The 24,500-nt window shown below is 46.6% G+C and overlaps 1 protein-coding gene across 1 annotated transcript in view; it reads right to left on the bottom strand.

Moving 5' to 3' along the window:
• Positions 1–24,500, bottom strand: part of CDK15 (cyclin dependent kinase 15) — a 196,450-nt gene that overhangs the window by 161,120 nt on the left and 10,830 nt on the right. Inside the window, exon 2 of the mRNA XM_030209325.1 lies at positions 21,770–21,801. Within this exon, the coding sequence (XP_030065185.1) occupies positions 21,770–21,801 (32 nt within the window). The remainder of the gene's footprint in view (positions 1–21,769; positions 21,802–24,500) is intronic.

Genomic DNA, 24,500 nt, shown 5'->3' on the forward strand with positions numbered 1-24,500 from the left:
GGAGGGAAGGGCAGGGGAGGGAGGAGAATCACTGGGCATGGATGGGGAGAGGGGGGCAGGGGGGAGACCTGCTGGGCATGGATGGGGAGAGGGGGGCAGGGGAGAGACTTGCTGGGCATGGATGGGGAGGGGGGCAGGGGAGAGACTTGCTGGGCATGGATGGGGAGAGGGGGCCGGGGAGAGACCTGCTGGGCATGGATGGGGAGAGGGGGGCAGGGGAGAGACTTGCTGGGCATGGATGGGGAGGGGGCAGGGGAGAGACTTGCTGGGCATGGATGGGGAGAGGGGGCAGGGGAGAGACCTGCTGGGCATGGATGGGGAGAGGGGGCAGGGGAGAGACTTGCTGGGCATGGATGGGGAGGGGGGGCAGGGGAGAGACTTGCTGGGCATGGATGGGGAGAGGGGGCAGGGGAGAGACCTGCTGGGCATGGATGGGGAGAGGGGGGCAGGGGAGAGACTTGCTGGGCATGGAAGGGTAGAGGGGGGCAGGGGAGAGACCTGCTGGGCATGGATGGGGAGAGGGGGGCAGGGGAGAGACTTGCTGGGCATAGATGGGGAGAGGGGGGCAGGGGAGAGACTTGCTGGGCATGGATGGGTAGAGGGGGGCAGGGGAGAGAGGATAGTTTCAGGACATGGATGGAGGGGAGAGAGCAAGAGAAATTCTGGACATGGATGGAGGGGAGGGAAGGAAGAGATAAGAAATGCTGGATATGGAGGGAAGATAGAGGAAGGAGATTAGATGAGGGAAAACGAATTGAGGAGAGAAACTGCACATGGATGGAGAAAATAGGAAGAAGCTAGATCCACTAGACAGTCAAGTCTGCGGAGGACCAGAAATGAAGAAGAAAGGAGGAAAGAAAAGAAATAAATGGAAAGGAAGCCCTGGAAACGGAACAGATAGAGAGCAGCAGAATCAGATACTGGACCAGCATGATCAGAGAAACAAAGTCACCAGACAACAAAGGTAGAAAAAAATAATTTTATTTTCATTATAGTGTTTGGAATACGTCCACTTTGAGAATCAGGTGCTGAACGTTAAAAGTTTATATTTATTTACTTATTTATGGCATTTTATCCCATATTAAACATGAATTAGATTGGAACCTGGGATCATTTAATTTTTTTTCCTGGAGAGAGTAATGCATTGCCCCCTCCCCCTGGCTATGGCCAGCTCTGCAATTTTGGGGGGGGGCGCAGAGGTGGGTGGGGGGGCGCAGCGGTGGATGGGGGGGTGCCGAGGTGGATGGGGGGGCGCCAAGGTGGACCGGGGAGAGAGCCTGTTGTTAAAAATTTACCAGCACACCACTGGTAATAACACTAAATTTTTGTTATAAAACACCTCAGGTCTGGGCTCAGCAATGACTGGCACATCAATATCTCTGAAATAGATGTTGTAGATTCTCTGTAACACTACCCATTAAAATAAATACATTGTTTTGCACGTACCAATAAATACTGCCCCAACATGTACCAGCAAGAGAAACATTGGTCTGCCCATATAGGTGGCTCACAAATAAATTAAATAGCTTAGGTTGTCTCCAAGGTGATGGGTTATATTATAAACTGAGAGGCCAATGTAATACACTCAGTGGCGTAGCCAGGGGGGGTGCCAGGGGAGCGGCCGCTCCCCCAAACGGAGTTCTGCCGGCACTGGCGCCTATTTTTTTTCAATGTGTTGCATTGAAAATGTGCTCTGGCACCGGCGGAAGTCCACTCTTGCGCCGCTCTCGCTCCCCCCGCGCCATTAACCTGGCTCCGCTTCTGAATACACTGTGTGTTAGAATGGTGTACTAAGCTTCAACACACAATGTTTGTAAAGCACATACTGACAAAATCTTTTATTCTCCATGCAGTAAGCTAATGACATTACCATGGCATTAAAAAATGTATGGTGACAGAAAACATAGTACATACTGCATTAGGCATAAATGTCTCCCTCCTAGTCAGTGCATTTCCAGGAAAGGAAACTGTTTTTTTTTTTTCTTTAATGCTGAATGGGGATCCTATATATGTTAAAAGCTACAGACCCACAGTTTGGGAAACCACAAATTTTGCTTTTGACATTAATGAGGGATACAAGTCTGTAGTTTTCATCATGTATATTATCCAAATCTGGTTTGCAAGCACTACACTTTGCACCTCTGTGAAGGAGCCTTTTACATTGTCTCTCTTAAGGAAATTCTGAAAGACTTGTAAAATAGGCAGCAGATCCTTGGAGAAAGCTTTGTTTAAAACTCTACAGTTAAACTGCCTGGGCCCAGAGTTTTGTTACTGAGAAGAGTGTGTATAGCTGCATCTTTTCCAATGTGATGTCTGAATCCAAGTGCTGCTTTTTCTGTCACTAAGAGTCCCTTTTACTAAAGGGTTGCCACGTAACAACCCGGAACTAGCGCTGGCTCAATGCGGCTGCTGGCGGTAGTTCTGCCTAGAGTATGCATCATTTCCAGCACTATGGAAAATAATTCCGTAATTTCTAGCACAGTGCTAACCCTGCGGTCACTGGGCAGTGTTGTGCGCTGCCCAGTTACTGCCAGGCTACCGGGGAAGCCCCTACTGCCACTTCAATGGGTGGAGGTAAGTGCTCCCTCCCACAAGTTCACGCAGTAAGAATAATCTTACTGTATGATCATGTCTTTTTTTAGGGGCTTTTTACCCGCTACGGTAAAAAAGGCCCTGGCATATGGCAAAAATGGCCCCTGCTGCTACTGTAGCATGGTAAAAGGACCCCTTAATGTAGGATGGGTAAGGGAATTCAAGAATTGGGGACCCAGTAAATTCTGAAGTATATAACATTTGATAAAATGTTTGGAACTCACTACCTCCTTGTTCTCTATTGATAGGGATCCTGTTTCTTTCATTATTGATGTGCAGACATTTGTCTACCTTCAAGGTACTAAGCTAACAATCTACCCAATTTACTGATTTCTGTAGGGTAATGGGCCCCCTACCCAACCCATATACTAAGTAGCAGATTATATTTTTACTTCAATATTTTCAGGATCCACAATAACAGACCCATTCAATCAGTAAAGAAAAAACATCTGTTCTAGCTGTCACATTTGAGTTTCTAGAATCTGAATGTCCAAGTTCCATTGTCATTTTACTACTATTGAAAAACTGATAATGGCTCAAATTCTGTCCACTCCTACGGTTCAATTGCCCTCAAGGCTGAAAAGGTTTTCGATCGGGTTGGGTGGCCCTCTCTCTTCTAAGTACTGCACTGGCTTGGAGTAGGCCCAGATTTTCAACAGATTGTTCAAATACTATATACAGCACCCACTGCCCATATATTTTCTAATGGCCTCTTGTTATCAGCTTTTGGTCTGTGAAAGGAGAATGAAACAGGGATGTCTCCTTCCTCTCCTCCTATTTAATGTAACTATAGAACCACTCTCAAAAATTCCAGTAATTTAAATTATCTATGTCAATGATCTGATTATTTTTATTCCAATAGGGTCCATCTTGGATCTGCTGTCCCTTTTCAACAGTTCTGCACTGTTATCAGAGTATAAAGTTAGTTAATTGGGGTAAAACAGAATGCTTCCCTCTGATGAATACACACATAAGAAGGATGTCAAGTCCCTTTAGGTGGCAGCAGACCTATCTGAAATATCTGGGAGTTTGATTTCGTAGAATTTTAGAAGCCAACAAGGAGCATAAACACTCTGCTGTCCATAGCCAAAGATTTAACATCTCAATGGTCTCCTTTACATCTTACCTGGTGAGGTAGGCTAGAAGCCATAAAAATGGTTATAACACCGAAGCTTAATTATATACTCACCTGTTACTACTTTCAAAAACCTTGAGCACATATTAACTAGGTTTTTACGAAAAGGCAGTCTTTCGCATATAGCCATTCAGACACTGAAACAGCCCTAACATCTACCACACCTCGTTTATCCTATGCATTGGAGGACTTTGATTCAAGACCTTCATAGATGTAGCAAAAATGATCTAGTTGATTGATGCTAGAGGAGATTTCTGCTTCTCTGTTACCATTAATATTTTACAAGGAATGGCTCCCTCTCAGAATCTGTATTAGCCTGTCATCTTAGCCACACTATTTTAAAAGCTCTTGATAATGTACTAGAAGAGATGGCAATTCTGAATCATCCAAAATACTGATGGGGGAACATCAATCAGCTGGAAGTTGTGGAGAACTAAACATCTGGACCTTTGGTTAGCTGCTGGAAGATGGCCAATTAAAATTTTTTTGACTCCCTACAGCTCAGAATTTACTTGGATTCAATTACAACATGCTATTAAGCAGGTACAAGACCCCAGTGAAATTTCAGATGATTGGCTGTTAGAGGATACAGTCTTGAGAGTACACTATAGGAATGGAAAGAACATGGGAAAAAAATTAAAAGATGATGTGGTGCAGATTTTGGGCTCATGGCCCAAGGGTCTCCCTTCTGCCTCCATGACACAATCCATATTCTTCTTTTCTCATATGATCCTGTGGACTCTGATGTGGGTGTGGCTTGGATCTCTTTCAGGGAGAGAAAACTAACAACTTATAGCAGCAGCTTCAGAGAGCATTTTCCATCTCACAGATAGGCTGCAGAGAATACCTTCTCCTGCTTTAGACTTAGCCTGGCCTCAGAATGACATCCTATAGTATATCTCCTATCAAACTGAGCTCTCTTTTTCATCAAGCACTGCCATTTCCTCCCCTCACCCTCCCCACTGACAGTTTGAACTTCGTGGGTGTGGCTTGGATCTCTTTCAGGGAGAGAAAACTAACAACTTATAGCAGCAGCTTCAGAGAGCATTTTCCATCTCACAGATAGGCTGCAGAGAATACCTTCTCCTGCTTTAGACTTAGCCTGGTCTCAGAATGACATCCTATAGTATATCTCCTATCAAACTGAGCTCTCTTTTTCATCAAGCACTGCCATTTCCTCCCCTCACCCTCCCCACTGACAGTTTGAACTTCGTGGGTGTGGCTTGGATCTCTTTCAGGGAGAGAAAACTAACAACTTATAGCAGCAGCTTCAGAGAGCATTTTCCATCTCACAGATAGGCTGCAGAGAATACCTTCTCCTGCTTCCACCCACCCTACCCCTCTACCCACCCACCCCTAGAGTGACATGTCTTATATAACCTCCCTATCAACCCACTCATTACTTTACCTCACCCATTTCTATTCTTCTATCACCTTCTCCCACTACTCCAACCAGAGTTACACCTAATCACACTGACCACCCTTCAACATCTTCTGTCCTTCTGTGACTGTTCTCTTGTGCTTGACTGCTTAAATATTTTAAATTTAAATGCTTTACTTTTTGTCTATTAGATTGTAAGCTCTTTGAGCAGGGACTGTCTTTCTTCTGTGTTTGTACAGCGCTGCGTACACTTTGTAGCGCTCTAGAAATGTTAAATAGTAGTAATAGTAGTAAGTAGCAAATGTAACAGTAGTTGTACCAGCTTGTGTTGGTCATGCAAGCAGGAGGCAGGTACCCTATCCCATATGATATATTTCTGCCCGAAACTACATTTATTCTGGTCACGCATTTGCAGGAAATTACAGCTTTTCTTCAAATTGACATTGTTATTACCCTGAAGATTGTGATTTGGAAGGAGATAGGACCTTAACACTGAGGATCTCCAACTGATCTGTTTCTGTTTCTTTTTTAAATTATTATTTCAAATTTATTCTATCACCAAAATACTTCATGATACAAAGGAAAATCAGTACAAAGGCAACTATAACTATAAACTTTCATCCACAAATCAGGAAAATTATATCCAAGATAAAGAAATAAGAGACAAAGAAGAAAGAAACATTTTCAAAAAGAGGTTGCCCTTAAGAACATATACCCCAAGCTAGCCCTCTACAGTAAACAAAAGGATCAAACCAAAACATTAACATCCTCTTTTGCTCTTAGAAAAGCTTCTAGTTGCTTGGGATCAAACAATTGAAACTGTTTACCCTTAAGAATTAACACAAAAATACAAGGAAAACGCAATACAAAATTGGCTCCTATTGCTTGTACCCTTGCCTTTAGAGCCTGGAAGGCCTGTCACCTCTTTTATGCATTTCTAGCCAAATGAAGAAAAATCCTTATTTTTGATCCCATAAACTGCTCATTCAAATTCCTGAAGTAAATTTGTAGAACAGCATTGCAATCTGGCTCCGACTCAAAGGTTACCACTAAGGTTATCCTCTGGGTAATTACTTCAAAAGATAATTCCACCGGGTTAATACAGGAGTTCTTACCGCAACCTCAATGGGTGGTGGTAAGTGCTCTCCCTCCCCCATGTGGCCACACAGTAAGAGCAATCTTACCACATGGCCATGTTTTTTTTGCAGCCTTTTTACCAAAAGGGCTGCAGCGTGCGGCAAAAACGGCCCCGATGCTAGTGCAGGGTACTTTTTATCGCAGCTTAGTAGTAAAAATGGTGACCTCAGACATCTAGTGGTCAGTGGCGTAGCCAGACTGCCAATTTTGGATGGGCCTGAACCCAAAGTGGGTGGGCACAAAATTTTCTCTCTACCCCCCTCCCCCAGCAAAATTTAGTCACGCTAATCAGATGCATTTGTCACACAGGGTAAAGTGCTGCTTTTCAGTGCATCAGATTTCAGAAAATTTATTTAATAGCCTAACACCCTTTTCAATGAGCTTTCAGAGGCCAAAACCTCCTGCCTCAGGTCAGTATAATGCTGTTACGGTATCCTCGCCTGACCTAAGGAAGGAAGTATTGATCTCTGAAACTTTATTAACACAGGTACCATATTACTTTATCCTAAATTAAAAATAAAATTATTTTCTTTACCTTTCTTGTATGGCCATTTACTTTTTCTCATTGTGTCGCTCCCAGTCTCTAGATTCTGCTTTCCCTCGTTTTCGCTTAACTCTTCTGCCACGGTTTCCTGGCCATTTCTCATTTTTCTCTCCTTTTTCTTTGCTTTCTTCAATATTTTTCTGCCTCTCTCTCTCTGTCCTGATTTAATTCATTCTTACTATCCATTCTTTAATTTCCTTCATCTACTTATGGCTTTTCATCTTTTTCTCACCCTTGTTCTCCCCATGCCCCTTCCTCTTATTCTCCAGTCTTTCACTACTCTTCTTTTCCATCCAGCAGCTCTCTTCTTTCTCTCCCCATCCTTCCAGTCTCCCCTCTCTCTCCCCATCCTTCCAGTAGTCTCCCCTCTTTCTTTCTGCATCCTTCCGTCCAGTGTCACCTCTTTCTCCCTACCCTTCCATCCAGCGTCTTTCCTCTTTCTCTCCCCATCCTTCCATCCATCTATCCTCTCGCCTGATCCTTCCATCTAATGTCTCTCTCCCTCTTTCTAACCAGTGTCTCTGTATCACTCTACCCTTTTCTGTTCATTGTCCCTTCTCTCTCCACATCCTTCCAGTCTCTCACCTTTCTCTGCATCCTTCCAGTCTCTCCCCTTTCTCTCCCCATCCTTCCATCCAGAGTCTCTCTCCCCATCCATCCGTTTTCCCTCTTTCTCTCCCCATCCTTCCATCTGTTTTCTATCTTTTCTCCCCATCCTTCCATGTTTTCCCTCTTTCTCCCCATCCTTCCATGTTTTCCCTCATTCTCTACCATCCTTCCATCTGTTTTCCCTCTTTTCTCCCCATCCTTCCAAGTTTTCCCTCTTTCTCCCCATCCTTCCATGTTTTCCCTCATTCTCTGCCATCCTTCCATCTGTTTTCCCTCTTTTCTCCCCATCCTTCCATGTTTTCCCTCTTTCTCCCCATCCTTCCATCTGTTTTCCCTCTTTTTCTCCCCATCCTTCCATGTTTTCCCTCTTTTCTTCGACGAGGCCCGCCCTGCATGCCAGCGCCAGCCTCCATTGCCGGCCACTGCTGCTTTTCCTGTTGAGCAGCAGGGCTGGCGCTACAAAAAAGAAGAAGCGCTAACGGCGCTAAGGACGAGAAATGTTTAAAAAAAAAAAGCGCGGCACCGGCAGGCACTGTCTCGGCAGCCTTAAGGCATTGGCTGCTGAGGCATTGGCTGCTGGCTCACAGGCTCCTCCCGCAGACGGGAGGAGCCTGCGAGCCAGCAGCCAATGCCTCAGCAGCCAATGCCTTAAGGCTGCCGAGACAGTGCCTGCCGGTGCCGCGCTTTTTTTTTTTAAACATTTCTCGTCCTTAGCGCCGTTAGCGCTTCTTCTTTTTTGTAGCGCCAGCCCTGCTGCTCAACAGGAAAAGCAGCAGTGGCCGGCAATGGGTGCTGGCGCTGGCGCTGGGCGGGCCTGGGCTGAAATTGGGTGGGCCTCACCCGTAGCTACGCCCCTGCTTAGTGGTAATCCTCGGGTATTACCCTTAAGGGAATCTGAGGGTGCCAGGGCAGAAGTGACTGGAGATTGCTCCTGATCCCTGCTATCTACCAGAAACATCCCAGTAGGTGTTGAGGGGGTAAAGATGGTAGGGGTGGGAGTGGGGGTGGGCCCCAGAGAGTTTTTGATTTCAAATTATTCAGGACGTGGAGGATGGATCCATTGGGCCTTTTAATTTCTACTGAATCGGAGGGGGGGGGGGAGTTAACACCATCTCATGAGCTGTTGTCAGCTTTCCATGAACAACGCAGCTTTGTGACGTTTAATGCAAGCTGCTTTGTTCATTTTGCATAACAAGTACTCTGCGTACATGGCTCATTACTATTTAACATGTGTTGTGGTAAAAATAAATCCTGTGTTAAGCTGCTTTTTTTTGGCAAATAACACACCCTTGGTTTCAAGCTCTTTGTATCATAGACACCACAGTCAAATGAATTATTTTACATACCAATTGTATTACTCACATCTACTCACCCTTGCTTCTTTGCCTTCTATCTCATTCTCATGTAGTTCTTTCTTCCTATATCTGTTCCACATATAATTATCCTTTGTTATACCTCTTTCTCCTTCTTATCTCTTCACATACGGCATTGGTATACAGTATTCTCACATACTAATGATAACACCTATAGTACAGACCTGGCGAATATGGAACAGCGATCTTTGTCTGGAAGCTTGCAAAGGATGGGCTCAGGAGAATTACCACAGTTTTACTGAACCTTTTCGCTTGTACATCACTGATTCAAACCTAGCTCAGGTTGGAAGGGACATTTTTTAAAAATTACTTACAAAATGAATTGGTGGTCTCAGTTTAATTCCAGAGACCCTAGCACAAGTATTTGCATTGAGGTCCCTGACAGGTTCCAAAACTCTGCTGTGTATCTCATCAGTGATTGATGACAAGAACATAAAGGAAAGAGGGAGCTAGAAATATAAATTTAGTGTTGGCATCATCATCTGAGACAAACAGTAACCCTCTGTATTAACTTCTACTTCCTATATCCACTTTCTCTTCTGACAGTTACTATTTTTATAGATATTTAGATTAGATAAAAAGATTTAATTTTACATTACCACTGTAACAGTGAGTAAATCAATTTCCTAAGGTAATTCATTTAGCCAATTCAGTAGAACAGATCTGGTGTAATGCTGTGGGCTCCATTCTTTGAAAATACATTTTGAACTTGTCACTGATCTATATTAAAACTAGCTTATATTCAAGTAATATATATATTGTTACAGCAACTTGCTTCAAACTACCAACCAGAATATTACTGTCTCTAAGCAGAAATGTATCCTTTTATTTTCATTTTGTGGTCATTTGTTTTTTATTTTGTGAGGTCTTCTGTACTATGAGGCATATTTTCAAAGCACTTTGGGAGGCTAAGTTCCATAGGTTTCTATGGAACTTTGGGAGGCTAAGTGCTTTGAAAATATGCCTCTATGTGTGTTAGTTAACATAGAGTTTCTATGCAAGAATATGCAGTAATCTGTCCTATTTCAGTTTTCCTAATAAGTGTACTGATGTTCTAGGGCTCACTGCAATATTCACAGTGTTGACTTTTTCTTGTTGTGTCATCACATAGTGCCATGTCCGCCTTACTTTGAATTGTCCATACCAGCTGCAGTCACACAGTAAATAACAGTAGGTAAAGGGCTGCATAGTCCATCCAGTCTGTCCAACAAGGTGGCCAGAGCCATGCCCGCCACTGTATGCGGGCCCCAGCCACCCATGCTTAAATACTGGTTGTCAAGTCTCCACCATGCCAACCATATAGGCAGCCAAACATGATGGGAGACTTGATTATATGTATATAATGTATATATTGCTGACAGTCAAAATGTATCCCCCACCCCCCTCCAAAAAAAAAGCTTGTCTTTTGCCATTTGTGGGACACAGACAGTAGATGTCTGTCCGGCACTGACCTCGGTTTCCTTTATTCTGGAGTTGCCAAATCTTCTTCAGTCTTTTGCCTTTGCAGGACAGACTGTAGAACTCTGTCCAGCTTCAACCCCCATTCATGTCCTATAGTTCTACCACACCTACATCTCTGGAAGAGGTTGTTATTAATACTTTTCAAGTACTTAAATTGTGTTCTGGCAACTCCACGACCATCATGGAGAGCTGGTAATGTAGAAACTTCTTCTGTAGACAGAGCACAGACGTAGGGGCCCTTTTTTTTCTTTTTAACTAAGCTGCACTAAAAAGTGGCCTGCACTATTTTTAGCATGTGGTAACTGTAATGACTGCAATTTCTTTTTTTCCATTAATGGCCACACGCTAATTTCCCAATTAGCACAAGGCCATTACTGCGGGAGCCCTTACCGCCACCTATTTTGTAGACAATAGGGATACCCATGTTAATTAGTCAGTGCATGCCAATGCCACCATGCTAACCGATTAGCGCAGGACATGCCTATTCTCCATCTCCATCTCCAAACATGCCCCCCACGCTAAAAAATAAAAATCTGTTTTTTAGGTGTATGCCAATTCCAAAACTACTGCAGGATGCTTCAGCGCGTCCCGCAATAGTGCCTTTTAACCTGCGGTATGCATGCGCTAGTGTTTACCGCAGTTTAGTAAAAGGACCCCTTATTTTCAAATTCCAGACACTGACCCCTTGAGGACTTAACATGAAGATGAACCTGTCAGTATTCCTGTAATTTCTCAGTGCTCTAAGTTATTTAGCCTTATTTATTACTAGTAAAAAAGGTCCATTTCTCACACAAATGAAATGGACACTAGCAAGGTTATCATGTAACGGCGATTATGTTTTTAAGGGAACTGTTAGGAGAAATGTTCTGTCATGATAAGTAATAATTGGGAAGGGTGTATAATGAGTAATATGCTCCAGGAGTATGAGATACGGATTGTTTTATCTATGTTTTTTTTGTTTTAATCTTTCTTTTTTGTGATTTTTATTTATAGTATTTATTAAAAGATAAAAAGAGTACGCAGACTCCATCCATGTCCAGCATTTCTCCTCTCTTCCCTCCCCTCAATCCATGTCCAGCATTTCTCCTCTCTTCCCTCCCCTCAATCCATGTCCAGCATTTCTCCTCTCTTCCCTTCCCTCCATCCATGTGCATCTCCTTCCTGACTTCCCTCCCCTCCATCCATCCATGTCCAGCAACTCTCCATTCTCCCCTGCCCTCTCCTCCATCCACCCATATCCAGCAAATTTCCTCTCTCCCCTGCTGCCTCCATTCATCCATCCATGTTCAGCAATTCTCCTCTCTCCCCTCCCCTCCATCCATGTTCAGGAACTCTCCATTCCATATCATCATGCTGATCAATCCATAGACTGGTGGGTTGTGTCCATCTACCAGCAGGTGGAGATAGACAGCAATCCTTTTGCCTCCCTATATGTGGTCATGTGCTGCCGGAAACTCCTCAGTATGTTCTCTATCTCAGCAGGTGCTGGTCACACACAGCAGCAGCTCTGGCTAGGTCTCCAAGCCTAATTTTTAGGTTTTGTTGAGTACCTGGGGTTGAGGGCTCTTCTTGAGCAAGTGCAAACCTGGTGGTACCAGGTCCCTCCTTTTCTCCCCCCTCCCGCTGGCTCCGTTTAAAAAAAAAAAAATTTGGACGTCCTTTAAGGGCGTTTATTTCAACGTTTTATTTCAACGTTTTATTTCAGCGTTTATTACAGCTGCTCACTGGGACACCAGTTCGTTACAGCTCGGAGCAAGAAGCAGGTAATTTTACCTTTTTATAGCGGGCAGGGGGTTCCCCGTTCGGTCTCCACGTGGCCTATGGCGTCGGAGGGCGAGGGCGCAAAGATTCGCTCCCCGGTCCGCGTGTGTGCGTCTAGCGAGGATGCGGGGGTTTCAAAGCCTAAATCGCCTTTGTTGAGCATCAGTTTGGAGTCCGGTCAGTGTCCCGGTTCTTCCTCCGGTGCGGCGGTTTTTCCCGCCATAAGCGCCCATCCCCCACTGCTCGCCCACTCTGCTCGGACAGCTTCTTCTTGGGCCGCCCTCGAGCTGGGAGACGTTAATACTATGGTCGCCCTTGATTCGGGCGACGGTAAGAAAGCGGCCAAAGTTAAGCGCCGTTCTTCCCGCGCGGCTCCTTCTCAGAGTTTCGTGCCGGACGCCATTTTGGATGCGCAGCACGTTTCTGCCCCGCTCTTGCGAGCGCCGGTTGAGGGTGCGTCTAGGGCCGTGGCCCAAGCTGCAGAAGTGCACAGTTCGGGGGGTTTCTCCCCTGAGTTCATTTTGCTGCTGCATCAGGCTTTTCTTATGCAAAACGCTGTCCCTGCCCCCCTGTCTGATAAAGGGGTTGAGGCCTCCGGAAGCAAACGCCCTCGGGTGGATTTCCAGGCCCTAGAGGACTCTGTCTCCTCTGATGTAGACGAGGGCAGCGTATCTGAGTTCTCCCAACGGTCCTTTGGGGATTCCTTGGAGGAGACGGATTCCCGCTCGGATGGAGCGGATGACCCCTCTGCAGCGCGGATCATTTGCTCAGAGGATTTGCCCAACCTGTTAGTGCAGGCCATGAGCATTTTGAAGATTTCCTCTCCAGAGGACGTCTCTCCCTCAGCCTCTGCTGGCTCTGCCATTATGCTGGGGATGAAGCGCCCGCCTAGAACCTTCCACGTGCATGAGGCCATGCACACCTTGATTTCGGCTCAATGGGATGTCCCAGAAGCGAGCCTCAAAGTGGCTAGGGCTATGTCCCGCCTCTGCCTGAAGGTGAACGGGAGGCCTTTCTTTGGCCTACCGTGGATTTTTTAATCACTGCGGTGACTAAGAAAACGGCGTTGCCAGTGGAAGGTGGCACGGCCCTAAAGGACACCCAAGACAGAAGATTGGAGGCGGCCTTAAGGTCGTCCTTCGAGGCGGCTGCTTTAAGTTTGCAGGCCTCAGTTTGCGGCTCCTATGTGGCCAGGACGTGCCTGACGATTGTGCAGCGGGCTTCCCCCTCGGATCCTTCCTTGAGGGCTGATTGGCCGGCCCTGGAATCGGTCTTGGCTTATTTGGCAGACTTGCTGTATGATGTCTTGAGAGCCTCAGCTAAAGGTATGGCTCAGACAGTCTCTGCACGGCGTTGGCTTTGGCTGAAGCATTGGTCTGCTGACCTTGCCTCTAAGTCTCGCCTGGCTAAGTTGCCTTTTAAAGGCAAGCTGCTCTTTGGGGTCGAGCTGGACAAAATTGTGACCGATCTCGGCACGTCCAAGGGCAAGAGGTTACCAGAGGTCAGGGCTCGGGCCAATGGTGCTCGCCCCGGTTCCTCCAAAGGACGGTTTCAGGAAGCCCGTCGGTATCGCCCGGGCAAGTCGGGCTCCTCTGCCCCTTCAAGAGGAACTTCTCCCCCAAGCAGCATCCCTTTCGCAGAGATCGCCGTCCCGGAGGTGCATCCTCCGGTCCTCCCCCAGGGTCTCGTACCCAATGACGGGGCCCTGGTCCATGGCCCAGTGCAGATTGGAGGACGCCTGTCCTCGTTTCTGGGCGAGTGGACCAGGGTAACTTCAGACGCTTGGGTGCTCGAAGTCATCAGAGACGGCTACAAGCTAGAGTTCTGCCGACCCTTAAGAGACGGGTTTGTGCACTCTCCCTGCAAGTCTCCGGTCAAAGCTGTGGCAGTGCAGCAGACTTTGGACAATCTGATCCGCCTGGGTGCGGTCGTTCCGGTGCCAGAAGATCAGCTTGGCAAGGGACGTTACTCCATTTACTTTGTGGTACCAAAAAAAGGAGGTTCTGTATGGCCTATCCTCGACCTCAAAGGGGTCAATCGGGCCTTGAAAGTTTGGCACTTCCGAATGGAGACTCTCCGCTCTGTGATAGCGGCAGTGAAGGCAGGGGAGTTCCTGGCATCCTTGGACATCAAGGAAGCTTACTTGCATATTCCCATCTGGCCTCCTCATCAACGCTTTCTGCGTTTTGCAGTCCTGGGCCGACACTTCCAGTTCAGAGCCCTCCCGTTCGGGTTGGCTACTGCTCCATGGACCTTCTCCAAAGTAATGGTGGTCATCACGGCCTTCCTACAAAAGGAAGGAGTACAAGTCCATCCTTATCTGGACGACTGGTTGATCTGAGCCCCCTCTTATGCAGAGTGCGGCAGAGCTGTAGACCGGGTGATTGCTCTTTTGAGCTCCCTGGGGTGGATCATCAACTGGGAGAAAAGCCAGCTGCGCCCGACTCAGTCCCTGGAATATCTGGGAGTTCGTTTCGACACCCAAGTGGGCAGAGTGTTCCTGCCGGACAATCGGATTGTCAAGCTTCAGGCTCAGGTGGACCAGTTCCTAGTAGCCTCTCCTCTTCGGGCTTGGGACTATGTGCAGCTGTTGGGCTCTATGACGGCCACGATGGAAGTAGTGCCCTGGGCCAGGGCTCATATGAGACCACTACAACTCTCTCTGCTGCAGCGCTGGACTCCAGTGTCGGAGGATTACGCTGTGCGCCTTCCCTTGGACCTAGCGGTGCGCAAGGCGCTGAGCTGGTGGCTGAGGACAGACAAGTTGTCCGCAGGGATGCCTCTTTTGACCCCGGAGTGGGTTGTCGTCACGACGGACGCCTCTTTGACGGGCTGGGGAGCCCACTGCTTGGGAAGGACAGCGCAGGGGCTCTGGTCTCCTGCAGAGGCAAAGTGGTCTATCAACCTCCTGGAACTCAGAGCCATTCGGTTGGCGCTTTTGGAGTTTCTCCCGGTACTGGCGTTGAAGCCAGTACGGGTCCTGTCGGACAATGCCACGGCTGTGGCCTATGTCAATCGCCAGGGAGGTACCAAGAGCGCCCCTCTAGCCAAGGAGGCCATGAATCTATGCCAGTGGGCGGAAGCGAACCTGGAACAGCTGTCGGCGGCCCACATTGCCGGAGTCATGAATGTCAAGGCGGACTTTCTCAGTCGCCATACCTTGGATCCCGGAGAGTGGCAGTTATCGGCTCAGGCGTTCTTGGACATCACGAAGCGCTGGGGCCAGCCGAGCCTAGATCTGATGGCGTCATCGGCCAATTGCCAAGTGCCGCACTTTTTCAGCAGAGGACGGGACCCTCGATCTCTGGGAGTAGATGCTCTCCTCCAACAGTGGCCGACACAGGAGCTTCTCTATGTGTTCCCGCCCTGGCCCATGTTGGGCAGGGTGCTAGATCGGGTGGCAAAGCATCCCGGCCGGGTAATCCTGGTGGGTCCGGACTGGCCCAGACGTCCCTGGTATGCGGACTTGATCAGGCTCTCAGTGGACGGCCCTCTGCGGCTGCCAGCGGAGCAGGGCCTGTTGCATCAGGGTCCCGTGGTGGTGGAGGATCCCTCCCCCTTTGGTCTTACGGCCTGGCTATTGAGCGGCAGCGTCTGAGGAAGAAGGGCTTCTCAGACAAGGTCATCGTCACTATGCTGAGAGCAAGGAAGCGCTCTACTTCTACTGCCTACGCCAGGGTTTGGCGTACCTTTGCATCGTGGTGTGAGGCAGGCTCACTTTCTCCCTTCACTGCTCCAATTTCTTCAGTGTTGGCGTTCCTGCAAGAAGGTCTGGAGAAAGGCCTGTCACTCAGTTCCCTTAAAGTCCAGGTAGCGGCTCTGGCTTGCTTCAGGGGCCGCCTGAAGGGTGCTTCCCTGGCTTCGCAGCCAGATGTGGTGCGCTTTCTCAAGGGAGTTAATCACCTGCGCCCTCCTCTGCACTCAGTGGTACCTTCGTGGAATCTCAATCTGGTGCTAAGAGCCTTGCAGAAGCCGCCTTTTGAACCCTTGTCGAGGGCATCTCTGAAAGACCTGACGTTGAAAGCAGTCTTTTTGGGGGCTATCACTTCAGCCAGAAGAGTTTCCGAGCTCCAGGCGCTATCATGTCGAGAGCCCTTTCTGCAGTTCACTGAGGCAGGAGTTTCTATTCGCACAGTGCCTTCCTTCCTGCCAAAGATTGTTTCTCGCTTCCATGTGAATCAGCAGCTCTGTCTCCCATCCTTTCGTAGGGAGGACTACCCAGAGGAGTACTCTGCTCTCAAATATCTAGATGTGAGACGAGTCATCATCAGATACTTGGAAGTGACCAATGATTTCCGGAAGTCGGATCATCTGTTTGTCCTGTTTGCAGGTCCTCGTAAGGGTCTGCAGGCTGCTAAGCCTACAGTGGCAAGATAGGTCAAGGAAGCCATTGCAGCGGCTTATGTGGCCGCGGGGAAGGTGCCGCCCATCCGGCTGAAGGCTCACTCCACTAGAGCTCAGGCAGCCTCGATGGCAGAGGCCGGGTCCGTCTCCTTGGAAGAGATTTGCAAGGCGGCAACTTGGGCATCGGCTCATACCTTCTCCAGGCATTACCGCTTGACTGTGGCTGCTCGGGTGGAGGCCCGGTTTGGAGCTTCAGTATTGCGGTCAGGAATTTCTATGCCCTGGGTGAGTACTGCTTCAGTACATCCCCCCAGTCTATGGATTGATCAGCATGATGATATGGAAGGTATAATTATGTATCATACCTGATAATTTTCTTTCCATTAATCACAGCTGATCAATCCATAGCCCCTCCCAGATATCTGTACTGTTTTTATTCTGGTTGCATTTCAGGTTCAAGTTTAGTCTTCAGTTCCTGTTCAGGAGGACTTCGTGTTCAAGTTTTTTCAGTTGGATTCTTCAGGAGTTGAGACAATTTTGTGTTACAGTGAGCTGCTGCATTCCTCTCCCCTCCGTTTTACGGGGCTGGATTGAGACCTAAATTCTGCCGGCGCTCCCTCCCACTTCGTGCGGCTGTAGGGCAGCTTTGTACCCCTCCTGCTTCGGCGGTGTTAGGGTCAGTCAGCTCCTCCCCGCGGTTGCAGTTGCAGGATAAGCCATATCCCCCCGCATCGGCGGGGTGGTGTCTCTCCCCCGCTCCGCGGGGATGAACTGGACAGATTCCCCTTCCCCACTTGTGTGGGGATGAGCTGGGTTAATTCCCCTCCCCCGTTTCGGCGGTGGTGAACTGGGCAGTGTCCCTTTGTGGGTGTAATTCTCTAAGTGCTGAGTCCTGCAGATGGAGCTTTGATATCGACATACTGAGGAGTTTCCGGCAGCACATGACCACATATAGGGAGGCAAAAGGATTGCTCTCTATCTCCACCTGCTGGTAGATGGACACAACCCACCAGTCTATGGATTGATCAGCTATGATTAATGGAAAGAAAATTATCAGGTATGATACATAATTTTACTTTCTCCCCTGCCCTCTCCTCCATCCACCCATATCCAGTAAATTTCCTCTCTCCCCTGCCCCCATTCATCCATCCATGTCCAGCAACTCTCCATTATCCCCTGCCCTCACCTCCATCCATCCATATCCAGCAAATTTGCTCTCTCCCCTGCCCCTTCCATCCATCCATGTCCAGCAATTCTTCTCTCTCCCCTGCCCTCCCCTCCTCTCCCGTCCAGTGATCTCTTCTCCCCCCCTGCCCTCCCCTCCCATCCATGCCCAGCGATTCTCCCTGCCCTCCCTCAGCTCCCCGACAGCCCTCCTCTCCGTTCCTTCCCCCTCCCCCATGCGTTTAACCCTTTTACTTTCAGGCGCAGTGACGGCAGTGAAGAGGACAACACAGCTTCTCCCTTTCCTCACACAGTGTCCCGCCTTTGCGGAAACAGGAAATGCATCATCGCAGAAGGCAGGACACTGTGTGAAGGAAGGGAGAAGCTGGAGGCGAGCCCGCTGTGTTGTTGTCTTCACTGCTGTCGCTGCGCCTGAAAGTAAAAGGGTTAAACACGCGCAAGGTGGGGAGGAACAGAGAGGAGGGCTGTTGATCATGGAGCTGAGGACGGGAAGGAGCGGAGGGACTGTCCAAGAGCTGCCTGGCTGCAGCGCTACTGCACCAGGCAGCCCTGCGTTTGGGGGGGCAGCAGCCAGGGGAAGGTCATGGTTGGGCTGCCTCCCCAAGCCTCTTATACGGGGCACCTATGACTGTCCTCCCATCCCATCCATGTCCATCAATTCTCCTCTGCCCTGCCCTCCCCTTCCCTTCCTCCCTCCCTCCCCTCGATGTCCCGCAATTCTTTCCTCCTGACATCATCTCACCTCCAGCATTCCCTTCCCCCTCATTGTTCCGCCCTCTGACCTCATTACATTTTGACGCGAGGGCAGGGCAATGAGTGGGAATAGATGCTATGAACCCAGGCATCCAGACGTAGAATGTTGGAGGTGCAAATTATTATATAGAATGGTTCTGTTATTCATTTTGCTTTTATTACAATGATTTATATTTGTTCATTTTAATGTATTTATCTTATTAAGAAACCTTTGAGGTAAAATAAGTGTGTTTTGCTTATTTTTGTGCTTTAATTAGTCAAATTGTTCCTTTTCACTTGATGTTGGAATGCACAATAAGGCATATTTTACTACTACTACTATTTAGCATTTCTATAGCGCTACAAGGCATACGCAGCGCTGCACAAACATAGAAGAAAGACAGTCCCTGCTCAAAGAGCTTACAATCTAATAGACAAAAAATAAAGTAAGCAAATCAAATCAATTATTGTGTACAGGAAGGAGGAGGCAGGTGGTTACAAGTGGTTACGAGTCAAAAGCAATGTTAAAGAGGTGGGCTTTCAGTCTAGATTTAAAGGTGGCCAAGGAAGGGGCAAGACGTAGGGGCTCAGGAAGTTTATTCCAGGCGTAGGGTGCAGCGAGACAGAAGGCGCGAAGTCTGGAGTTGGCAGTAGTGGAGAAGGGAACAGATAAGAAGGATTTATCCATGGAGCGGAGTGCACGGGAAGGGGTGTAGGGAAGGACGAGTGTGGAGAGATACTGGGGAGCAGCAGAGTGAGTACATTTATAGGTTAGTAGAAGAAGTTTGAACAGGATGCGAAAACGGATAGGGAGCCAGTGAAGCGACTTGAGGAGAGGAGTAGTATGAGTAAAGCGACCCTGGCGGAAGACGAGACAGGCAGCAGAGTTTTGAACCGATTGGAGAGGGGAGAGGTGACTAAGTGGGAGGCCAGCAAGAAGCAGATTGCAGTAGTCTAAACGAGAGGAGACAAGGGTATGGATGAGGGTTTTGGTAGAGTGCTTGGAAAGAAAGGGGCGGATTTTACGGATGTTGTAAAGAAAGAAACGACAGGTCTTGGCGGTCTGCTGGATGTGAGCAGAGAAGGAGAGAGAAGAGTCAAAGATGACCCCAAGGTTTCGAGCCGAGGAGACAGGGAGAATGAGAGAGCCATCAACAGAAATAGAAAACGGGGGGAGTGGGGAGGTGGGTTTGGGGGGAAAAATGAGAAGTTCGGTTTTGGTCATGTTTAACTTCCAAAGTTACATGGAGGTGTATTTTCAAAGCACTTAGAATTACAAAGTGAACTCTGTAAGTCTAAGTGCTGAAAATGAGCCTCCATGTCACTGGAACGCAGTGACACCACTAGAATGCACATCTTGAAATGAATAGATTTGCTACATTTTTTAGGTTTTCAGCATTTCTAATGGTAAATTATAAAAATAGTGCGATTCAGCTAAGTACATAAATACATAAGTATTGCCATACTGGGACAGACCACAGGTCCATCAAGCCCAGCATCCTGTTTCCAACAGTGGCCAATCCAGGTCACAAATACCTGGCAAGATCCCAAAAAAGTACAAAACATTTTGTGCTGCTTATCCCAGAAATAAACAGTTGATTTTCCCCAAGTCCATTTTAATAATGGTCTATAAACTTTTACTTTAGGAAACTATCCAAACCTTTTTTAAACTCCGCTAAGCTAAACGCCTTTGCCACATTCTCTGGCAACAAATTCCAGAGTTTAATTGCATGTTGAGTGAAGAAACATTTTCTCTGATTCGTTTTAAATTTACTACTTTGTAGCTTTATTGCAAGCCCCCTAGTCCTAGTATTTCCGGAAAGAGTAAACAGATGCTTCACGACACCCAGCAATGGCACCACACATCAACATCTCTCCTCCTCCACAGCATCCCAGCATCTGCCCGCCCGTCACTAAACCCCATCCCTCCCTGGGGTTCCTTACAGGTGTCCCCAGCACCTGCAGTAATTCATTATTGCTGCATGCGCCTGCCCCACAGGCTTCTATCGACTGGGTCCCGCCCATGCTGACATCATTTCCTGTCTGGTGGGACCCAGATGATGGAAGCCTGCGGGCCCAGCGCAAGCAGCAAGAGCGAATCACTGTAGGCGCCAGGAATGCCTATAAGGTACACTAGGGAGGGACGGGGTTCAGCAATGGGCAGGCAGATGCCAGGACGCCACAGACGAGGAGAGATATTGATGTGGGATAGGTGAAAAGAAACCTACAATTTTTTTTTTATATCTCTGAGAGGAGCGTGGCATGGCATGGAAGGGTCCATCTAAGTTAACTCTTGGCCCATCCAAAATACTACGCCATTGCTTTAGGAACTAGTCCAGTTCTCTTTTGAACCTCACTATGGTACTCACCTTAACCACATCCTCCAGCAACAGATTCTACTTGTGTGCTGTGAGGGAAAAATAAATACTATAATTTGTTTTCAATTTGCTGGTCACTAGTTTTCTGAAATGTCCTCTTGTTTTTGTGTTGTTTGAAAGGTTAAGCAACCATTGCTTATTTAACCATTCGACTACATTCATGATTTTATGAACATCTGTCATATCCCTTCTCGATTTCTACCACACACTGTAATCTGGAAATAAGGATTTTAGCAAGAATTTTACAATCTGGATTCACCTAGGAGCAGGCCTACAGGATCCATAAAGAGTGCTATCCTTTCTCTCCTTAGGTATCAGAGTAATGCTTAATTGTATTGGTGACGGCAGATCTTTCCTCATGTAATATGATGTTAAATACTTTAATGACTCTATAAGAAAATTTTTAGATCACTTACACAATTTGGTCGATGTCTTATTCAACTTCAGAAATTAATTGCCCAACAGAAGTCTCAGAACATGATATTTCCTTATCAATTTTAGTGCTATCAAAGCCAGGCACACTTCTAAGGTCTGACTCCAGTAGTTGAGTAGTAGGACCTGTGTCGGGCAGACTTCTACATCTCTTCCCCAAAACTGGCAAATGTTTAATCATGAAAGAAGTGGAACCTATGCAGAGTACCAGATACAACTCTGGCAACCTTATTGGGCAGACTGGATGAGTTGTGCAGGTCTTTATCTGCTGACATTTACTATGTTACATGATATTTGAGGTGGCCACACCATGGAACAATACAAAAGCATTATAATATTCAGTTTGGTTCTCTATTTCTTTCCTAATAATTCCTAACATTCTATTTGCTTTCTTAGCCACTGCTGGGCAGAAAAGGATTTAAGTGTCTTAACTATACAGTTACCCAACAAAAAGACATATAACAACAATCCCTGAAGTGTCACATAGTTCACTAAAGGGCCCAAATTATTGGATCCACAAGAGACATTTTTCACCTACAGACAATATGAGTAACTGAGACTGATGTCATCAGAAATGTGGGCGCCCTGTGTGTCCAAAAATTCGTAACTCAATGGGGCTCAAAGCACACATCTGCTCATAATTCCCGGTAAGTTTCTGTAATTATTTGAACATTTTTATATTTAAGCATTAAGTTGTCATCTTACCTCTTCGTAGCCTGTGTGCTTTGGCTTCAGACCTATAGAGGACACGAATGCAAAAAAATAAGTCACAAAAGTAAAATGGTGCAGAAGACCTTTGAAGATGTTATAATATTCTTTAAAAACCAAGAACACAGCGAAGGTGACAAGATGGATGACGCCAAACAAACTTCTACTGGACTCAGAAAAAAGTTCACAGTAGAAGTTTGTTTGGCGTCATCCATCTTGTCACCTTCGCTGTGTTCTTTTCATAATATTCTTTAACACAAACATGCCAATATCCTATGGTAATGCAGATTTCCATTTCTATTACCTCCCTACCATACCTGCTCTAATTCATATGCTGCAACAACACCTCTGAACTGCTAAGACACTTTGCTATATCTGGTTCAGTCTAACAGACTGAAACAACAACTAATGCTAGCATCGCCATTTCAAAAGACAATTCAAAATCAGAAGCTTTTCAGCTCTCTATTCCCTGTACTTGGAGTCAACATATGGAACTCACTACACTACCTATTCCAATCAGAAGAGAAAACAGCTACCTCAACTTCAGGAAGAGGCTAAAAACCTCTCTCTTCCTAAAGACTGCTTCATAATAATCCATCATAACTTCTACTTCCTAATATCATCCATTATCCTTTCCTTTAATGTTTTTATAGTCTCATGCATTACACAATGGTCCCTAATGTTTCTCATACCTCACAATAACACTTTCTGCTTTTGTCTCACCTAGAATGTAAACCACACTGAACTCTGGAAAGGGGATATTAGCGGTATACAAGTATTGAATTGAATTGAAAAGTTTCCCCTACTAGAGGTGCAAAGGGAAAATCAGAAAACTTTTATCTGGAATCCTACTTAGAGCAGGCCAGGATCCCAGCATATTTCAGTGGAGTGAATGCTGCAGAAAGAGAAGTAATAATGTAATGTTTGTATAGATTAAGTCAGAGAATAATAAGATACTCTCTAAGAGATTTGTGTTTAATTAATATGCCTAGCTGGAGAAACCCCTAAATCTGAGAAAAGGGTTCTTTGTGATAGTACTTATGTTAACCGTATCCTTGATGGAGAATCCTAGGGCCGTGAAGGGGGAATACTTTGCTATGTTGGTTAGGTTTAGCAGCAGGATAATTTCCTATAGTCTATGCTTGGCCATGGAAACTCCATAGCGTGAAGGGTAATAATACTAATATACATACTTCTATACTGCGATTACCAAATATTTGGCTCACGCAGATTAAAAAGATCTAACAAGCGTTTCTGGGATGTCATAGAAACATAGAAACACAGAAATATGACTGCAGATAAAAGCCAAATGGCCCATCCAGTCTGCCCATCCTCCATAACCCTTAACTCCTCCTTTTTCTAAGGGATCCCACATGCTTTCTTTAAAATCTGACACAGTCCTTGTCTCAACAACCTCCACCGGGAGGCCATTCCACACTGCAATTCTTAAGTTTACCAAGATTTTGTAAAAACAAACTGATCAAATTTTATAACATCTTAAACTAGGAAAGTTAACTGTTGAAACATCTTATAATTTGTTCTGGCTTAATATGAAATGTTTATGCTTTATTTTTAAATTTTTCCATGGCATGCCTTCTGAAGTAATTCTCGTTAGTTCAATTTTTTTATGGAATGTGACCCATAGGCAAAGCCGTCAAATTACTTTGATATTCCCTTCGTTTAAATCTGCTTGAAAAAAACTGCTAGAGTCATTTTCTTATAGAGCAGTTTTGTCTTGGAATACTTTACCTACGGCTACTCAAAACAGTATTTCATATCTATTGTTCTATAAAATGTAAAGTCTTTTTTTTATATCAGAAATGTTATGATACTTGAGATCTTTTCTTGTCTAATGATTTGCTAGATTATTGTAAACCTGTTTTTTTTCTGTTAACCACTTCGAACTCTATTTTAAAGGGAAGATGTGGTATACATGAATAATGAGTAGATTAGATTATGAAATGGAATTGAATTCCAGGATTTGTACATGGAATTAATGTTAAGTAAAGCAGTGGTATAGCAACTGGGTGCCTTGGCCTTAGTCTTTTACATCTGCTCAAGTATCCTGAAAGGAAAGCTTGAGATAACTCTATCCTCACGGCCACTGGGAGGCACCATGGCCATGTCAGCATCAGTATTGCCAGGTGGGCGGTTTTACCGCCCAATTGGGCGGTTTTCTGCGACCCGCCGCGGGAAATTTTTGCCCGCGGCGGGTTGCGGTTTTTTGGGCTGCTTTTTGGGCTTCGGGCGGTTTTTTGGGCTGCTTTTTTGGCCGCGGTGGGCGGGGTTAGCAACGTTTTTGGGCGGGGTTAGTGACGTGGGAGGCGGGGCCGATGACGTAGGAGGCGGGGCCGATGACGTGGGAGGCGGGGCCGATGACGTGGGAGGCGGGACCGATGACGTGGAGGCGGGGCCGATGACGGCGGGGCGGGGTTGATGACGGCGGGGGCGGGGGTGTCAGGGGCGGGGTTTGAGTTTGGGCGGGTTTTGGGCTGGATTTTGGGCTCCTTTGGGCTGGAAAAATATTTTCCACCTGGCAACCCTGGTCAGCATGACAACATACAAACACATACAGCTTGACATAGCTGAAATAACACAAACATGCAACAAGCATAATTTTGTCATGGCCTAAACATTAACCATATGTAACCCTTTGCTATATTGGAGCCCTAGGTGGGAGGAGCCAAGCATGGGAGAAAATCCTGAGTCCATCTTGTGGATGTTTTGA

This window comes from Microcaecilia unicolor, chromosome 7 (assembly GCF_901765095.1).
Source record: "Microcaecilia unicolor chromosome 7, aMicUni1.1, whole genome shotgun sequence".
In the NCBI taxonomy this organism is placed as follows: Eukaryota; Metazoa; Chordata; class Amphibia; order Gymnophiona; family Siphonopidae; genus Microcaecilia; species Microcaecilia unicolor.